The 6,641-nt window shown below is 41.8% G+C and overlaps 1 protein-coding gene across 1 annotated transcript; it reads left to right on the forward strand.

Annotated features, from left to right (window-relative positions):
- Nucleotides 1-2,426: 2,426 nt before the first annotated feature.
- LOC123106969 (uncharacterized) lies at nt 2,427-3,230 on the forward strand. Its single transcript, XM_044528988.1, has one exon. The coding sequence runs from the start codon at nt 2,493-2,495 to the stop codon at nt 3,000-3,002; it is 510 nt and encodes a 169-aa protein (XP_044384923.1). The 5' UTR covers nt 2,427-2,492; the 3' UTR covers nt 3,003-3,230.
- The last annotated feature ends 3,411 nt before the right edge of the window (nt 3,231-6,641 follow it).

The raw sequence follows: 6,641 nt of genomic DNA on the forward strand, positions 1-6,641 counted from the left end.
GGCAGTTTTCTCGGGAGTTGCGTCACCGTGAGCGAAGTCCTCCGGCAGTTGCACAAACGTCCAGAGGCTGTTGAAGCAGCCACCCCTACCCCAGACGGGATTTGTGCTGCCCATCAACGCTCCGACCCGCCGTCGGTCAGTTTCTTCCACCTCGCACGCAATGTCTTCGACAAATTATTTGTTGGAGTAGAAGGTTTACATCACCAAATATACATCATCTGTTGGAGTAGAAGGTTTACATCATCAAATATATATCATGTGTTGGAGTTGGCCTCTTTTTTGAAGATGTAAAAATCACTTTTTGATTATGTAAATGATACAACACCCGTTATACATCTCCCAATCTACTGCAAATGCTCTTACAAGTTAGCTCTCCGTGTTAGCCAAGCACATTTGTCAGCTGGACTAGCTGCCGTCATCCCTTTTGTTGCGTAAGGTATGTATTTCGACTCCACGCGCCCGCATTTATTTTTCATGAAATTTTACATCGGACGCCTTTGAGTGGGCCGGCCCATTTGCGATTATTGGACGCACGCAGACATCAGCTCTCCTAAAACATTGGGCTTGGGATCCGCCTTGCGGAGGGAGGATACTGGAAGCCCACATTCAGCCTCAGACTGGCTAAGCCGCCTGGGACCTCCTCCTATAGCCCGCTCTCTGCGGCAAAGAGCCGCCGTTTCACACAAGCAACTCAACGGCTGGGCCGATAGACGACCCGCTACTACCAGTCCAGCTAGCTGTCTTGTCTGAGCATATTGTTGCGTCAACGCTAAAGAACCAATACTGCGCAGATCCAAATTATTTTAGGATTTTCGAAAGCATTTTTTCTTCAAAAAACGGAATCTTCTATGACAAGCAACACTTTTCAAATTTCTGAACAATTTAAAAAAACATTTTCGAAAACCAGAATGTTTTTAGAAAATCATCAAGATTTCTTGAAACGGGAACATTTTTCCAAATTCCAAAACAAAGTTGGAGACGCGAACATATTTTGAAATTCCTGAACAATATTTGAAAACACAAACATTTTTTGAAACTTGTGAACAATATATGAAACTGAGAAAATTTTTGCAACTCCGAAAAATAAAAAGAATAAAAAGTTCCAAAATAAAATTTGGAGACGCCACACTTTCCAAATTTCTGAACAAAGTTTTTACAAAATAATTTTTCTAAAAAAATAAAAAAATTAGAAAACATGAAGATTTCATGAAACAAGAACATTTTTCCAAATTCGAGAACAAAATTTGGAGACGCGAACATATTTAGAAACTCTTGAACAATATTTGAAAACACAAACATTTTTTTAAACTTGTGAACAATTTATGAAACTGAGAAAACTTTTAAAACTCCTAAAAAATAAAAAAAAGTTCAAAAATAAAATTTGGAGACGCCACACTTGCCAAATTTCTGAACAATTTTTTTAAAAAAAATACATTTTCGAAAACAAGATTTTTTTTAGAAAACATGAAGATTTCATCAAACAGGAACATCTTTCCAAATTCCAAAACAAAATTTGGAGACGCGAACATAATTTGAAACTCCTGAACAAAATTTGAAAACATGAACATTTTTTAAAACTTGTGAACAATTTATGAAACTGAGACATGTGAAACTCAGGAAAAAAATAAAATCAGGAAAAATTCAAAAACAAAATTTGGAGACACAACAGTTTCAAAATTTCTGAACAGATTTTTAAAAATAGTTTTTTTAAACAGAAATATTTAGAAAATCATGAAAATGTCATGAAAATGGGAATATTTTTCCAAATTCAAAAACAAAATTTGGACATGCGAACATATTTTGAAACTGTTGAACAAAATTTGAAAACATGATCATTTTTTAAAACTTGTGAACAATTTATGAAAATGAGATATTTTCTAAAACTCCGAAAAAATAAAACATGAACATTTTTTGCTATTTTCGAACAAATTTTGAAAATGGTAAAAAGAATTAACACCGGAATAGTTTCTGTGAAGTTGTGAAAATTTTGAAGAAAAACATTAGCAACAATTTGGGAAAACAAGAACATCTTTTGAAAATCCCGACCATTTTTTGAATTTGTGAATAATTTTTGAAAAGGACCATTTGTTGAATTTTCGAATATATTTTAAAAGCAAGAACAATTTTCGAACATGAACTTTCTTTAAGAAGATAAAATAACTTTGAAAAATAAAAATAAAAAAATAAACAGGAACGAAAAAAGAAAAGAAAAAGAAACCAAAACAGAAAAACAAAAAAGAAACAGTAAAACCGGTAAAAGAGATTAAAAAAAGGGTTCAGGGAACATTCTAGAAGGTTCCCAAAACCGGCTGGGGTAGGTGCACTGTGTACGCGAAAGTGGGCCGGCCCATCGCGTCGCCGCTCGGTCGCTCGCCTGTGTGAAGCGCCGGCAGTTTGACGCAGAGAGCGTCAAATAGGAAATTCCAAGCCGCCTAGCCCAGCGCAGCGACTTCTGGAGTCCTCCAGCCAGCGCACGTGCCGTGCACGAAAAAATGGCCGAGGAGGGTAGGCACATCGCCGCCGGTGACCCCATCCGGCCGCCGCGGCTGGAGGATGCCGGCCTGGAGGACTGCGCGCTCCCGCCGGAATCCATCGCCGAGGCTTTCTCCCTTGCGGCGTTGGCCGTCTCCTCCTGCCTCCCCAACCTCTTCCTCTCCGACGACGAGGACGAGGACGAGGGAGGTGACCCGCTCGCGCCTCGTGGAGGCTGCGTGGAGGACGCGGGACCCACCCGCGGGGCCATTCCCGACGCCCTTGTTGGCGCAGGGGGCGGCAGCGAGGGCGGCGCCGACGAGGTCGTGGTCGTCGGCGGCGGTGGCGGAGGAGGCGGCGACGAGGTGGTAGTCGTCGGGCGCGGAGACGAGGAAGATAGGGTTGTTGTGGTCGGAGAAGAGCTGGGGCAGGAGAAGCGTTGCGGCAAGGGAACCAGAGAAGGAGAGCGCCGGAAGGAGGAGGAGGAGGAGATGGTGGAGAAGGCCATCTTGCTGGAAGATTTTGCGTGAGCTTTGTGAGCTTTTCCTTTAGCCTGATAAGATATTTCCCTTCCTTGTTTGTTTGACTTGTAATGTAGTGAATCTCCCTATGAGGAAGGCAAGAGTGAATTTATCTCAGATGTAGTGTTTAATTTTAAGATCATTACTAATGTGGTGTTTGATATTAAGATCAGATGACAGTATGTTAGTCTCCAATGGCAAGCTACTTAGCATCAATGGTATTCGATTTAGTGCACTGCTGATGATTGTTGCTGTTTTCCTGTTCGATTGTTCAAAGAAGTTAGTGACAAGCTGCGAATGCACCTGACATTATTGGTTGTTATGGACGCACCCCTGTCCATAGCTAGCTCTTTGTCGATACTCCAATCCTTCAGGAGTCCGTTAAGAGAGACCTGAAGGATTGGAGTATCGACAAAGAGCTAGCTATGGTCAGGGGTGCGTGGAAGCTTGCTATCCATGTGCCAGAGCCATGAGTTGGTTGCGAGATCTTATGGGTTTCACCTCTAGCCTACCCCAACTTGTTTGGGACTAAAGGCTTTGTTGTTGTTGTTGTTGTTGTTGTAAAGGGAAATGATGCAAATGTGATTGTGTGTCTGATATATAATGTGTCTTAGTAGGGCTTGCAAACAGAGAAATGTTAGAAGAAACCACTGGATCTGACATGGCACCAAATCTTTCTATGGAAAAATGTTTGGTGCAGAAACCTTCCTCCATAAATTTATGAAGTGGGAAAATAATACAAGGCATCACTCGTAAAAATGAATAGAACAGAGCAGACTTTTTATTGATCATGAACATGATTTGTACTTTTTCAACTGGAACTGAAATTGGATTACTGATAAACTAACACCATTGCAGTACACAGTACCACTCTCATGAGGGAATTTAGTGAAAGCTTTTCTGTAAAATAATTAGATGTGCTCAGGTCACTAGCAGGTTAGACTTTTTTTTTGGTGTGTGGAAATAGCAGGTTAGACTGGTTAGTGTGCTGATATCCCGGCCTATCAGACAATTGTTGTGTCAAAGTGAATGGAAGCGTTGAAAGGATGTATGAGTATGTTATATGGCCGGTTTAGCTAGGCCCAGCCGCCGACGCGCCCGATCATCGCCCCGTCCCACTCCATCCTTCCCCTACAACCTCCGGAGCAGATCCTTGTTCAATAGCTGAGTAACTAGTTAAATAGCTTGAAGGATTTTTCATCGTATAACATGGTCAAAGATAGTCACTGAGTCATTTCATTTCATTGTTGTGCCTATATCTTTGCAGCCCTGCAGGTAGCTTCCATGCTTAATCGTCTTATCTACAACACAAGATGAACTCAATGGTTCAAGTAATGATAAAAGATTTCAGCTAAGTCATCTAACAATCTGCTTAACAAAGATTTTTTTTTTTGCAACTAGCGCTTTTGATTGGCCAGTCACCCTTCCTGGTAGGATTACTGCAAAAAGGATATGATAGCCTGTTTCTCAAAAATCGATATATAAATTTTGATTGGGTCAGAGATTCACAGAACTACCATTATTTGCAATTGTTAATATGTTTGAGATATAATCATATAGCATGTGTCCATCTAGTCCTGTTTATGAGGTTTATCAGCTTTGTATTTCCATGTGCTTCAGTATTCCAACTTCCAAGTTAAGTCCTTGACCTGATTACTGGTGACCAACTCGCGTTAAGTGGGAATGAGCGATTCATTTATGTGATCTCAAGTGCTTAATGCATCAGTGATGCCAGATGTTTGGAGAGGTGCTTAACAGAAGATACCTATCTTTTCTTGCCATCTAGGACAGCTGCTAAGTAACTAATTTTGTAGCATTGACGCTTGTGGGCACTAGTGTTTAACAGGTATTTGGGTGTGTAACTACCTCTAACTAATAGAAAATTCAACTACCGAAGCACCTATGCTTCTTACTTGGGTAAATGATGATGTGGTTATACTGCCCCTCTGTAGCACCCTGTAGAAGAATGTTTAATTGTGGATATCCTGATGGCTCCAATTTTTTTGTGTAGTATTAATTCATCTGGTCGTACAAAACACTGGATATTCTTCATACCATGCTTATAATGTGTTTCTTATCTTACTGATATAAAAAGAAAGAAAGAAAAATTGGACAAGATCAAAACTGTTCTTACCTGAAATGAATGCATGTGGCTGTCACAGTCTCACAGAGCCCCTCACCTTCCACATAGCAGCAGTGCTGATATGTGGATTGTGGATATGGATATTAGGTGCCTAACATGAGCTGATATATGCATTGTCGATATGGGTAAGGTGCTTAAGATGAGCTAATTGGTTACTGGGGATTTCCTTGTTCCATGAACTGAAACTCTGAGAGCACCATGCAAGGGGTGCTGGCCTGCTGGGAACATTTCAGACCTCTTAGCCTCCAATTTATCGACAACATATAGTTAGACCATGTGAAGTGAAGCTTTTGCCTCGTTGTGGACAGTATCCACTGCAGTCACGGGGAGAACCGACGCCCCTAAATTGGATTTTGTGAAACCACCGAGACTACAAACAGAATCTCTACCTTGTTGGCAGGCTTACAAGCGCAAGAAGTTGCTCGTTGATCTTTCTTGCATCAGAAATGCCCAAAAACATTGCTCTCAGGTGCTTATCAGAAGATAGTGGAGCTAGGACTGTGCAGAGAAATGAGGCAGACATCAGTACATCACTGTAGCTGCTTTGATCAATCTGTGCACCATGTCCACCGCAGGCCTAGCGTGGAGCATCATTGACAGGGATCACGGGTGGTATTGCCTACTAATGAGGCCAAGAAGCTCAGCTTAAGTCATGCTGATGTGCAGTCTGCATTATTGTCCTTGCTTTCCAGGTGTTCAACTGCAATCGGTTTTGGCTGATGCTCCTGCTACAGGGTGAGGTACATGCTGGCCTATGTGCACACAAGACATTTTCATCACCATTAGGGGTTTGAATCTGTGCTTCTTAAGATACTAGTGTGTTTATTTACATGCACTGGAGTGAGCATGGTCTGTTCATGGCTAATGTGGATAGCATCGTCACTCACGGGTGGTGGAGAACCGGAGAAGGAAATGCAGTGTCTTGCCATCCTGGAACAGTTGCGAGTTGTAGGCTTGTAGCCATCATTCTTGCGAAGTTTTGTCTGATGTGGGGTGGTCTTGTCATCTCAATCTGCAAGGGCAGGTGAACAAAGATAATCGATAGGTCGAAAATCTGGTAGGGAAATGTTGCACAGTTTGTGGTGCAAAATTTTGGTACGCATCTCCTGAAGCTTTTCCTTGCAGGCATGTTTCTCGTGCTCCATTCTTGACGGTGACAGGAAGGGAGCAGGCATCCAAGACACTCAAAATCCTGGAGAGATAATGCAATGCCATGGCCAGCACAAAAGGCAGGCGATGAAGAAGAAAAGGTATATAATATTCCGAGTGCCATGGACAAAAGCATGCTTATGAATGATTCTGCATCCTGGAAAGATGATCTCTGCACTGCATGTGATAATTATGCCAGTGTAGTGTATGGTGGTGGTAAGTTAACCCTACAAGGAGCACTCCCAAGATCGGATCCAGTCCACCATCAGGCTTGATCAAAGTATGCCATCTTTCATTCTTCCAGATTCAAAATTTAAAAAGCTGTAGTACTGATACCCATGCATGCATGTGCCGTT

Source organism: Triticum aestivum, chromosome 5A, assembly GCF_018294505.1.
Source record: "Triticum aestivum cultivar Chinese Spring chromosome 5A, IWGSC CS RefSeq v2.1, whole genome shotgun sequence".
Lineage (NCBI taxonomy): Eukaryota > Viridiplantae > Streptophyta > Magnoliopsida > Poales > Poaceae > Triticum > Triticum aestivum.

Excerpts from the sequence above, each read along its gene's own strand:
- LOC123106969 (XM_044528988.1), top strand. The coding sequence starts at position 2,493 with ATGGCCGAGGAGGGTAGGCACATCGCCGCCGGTGACCCCATCCGGCCG.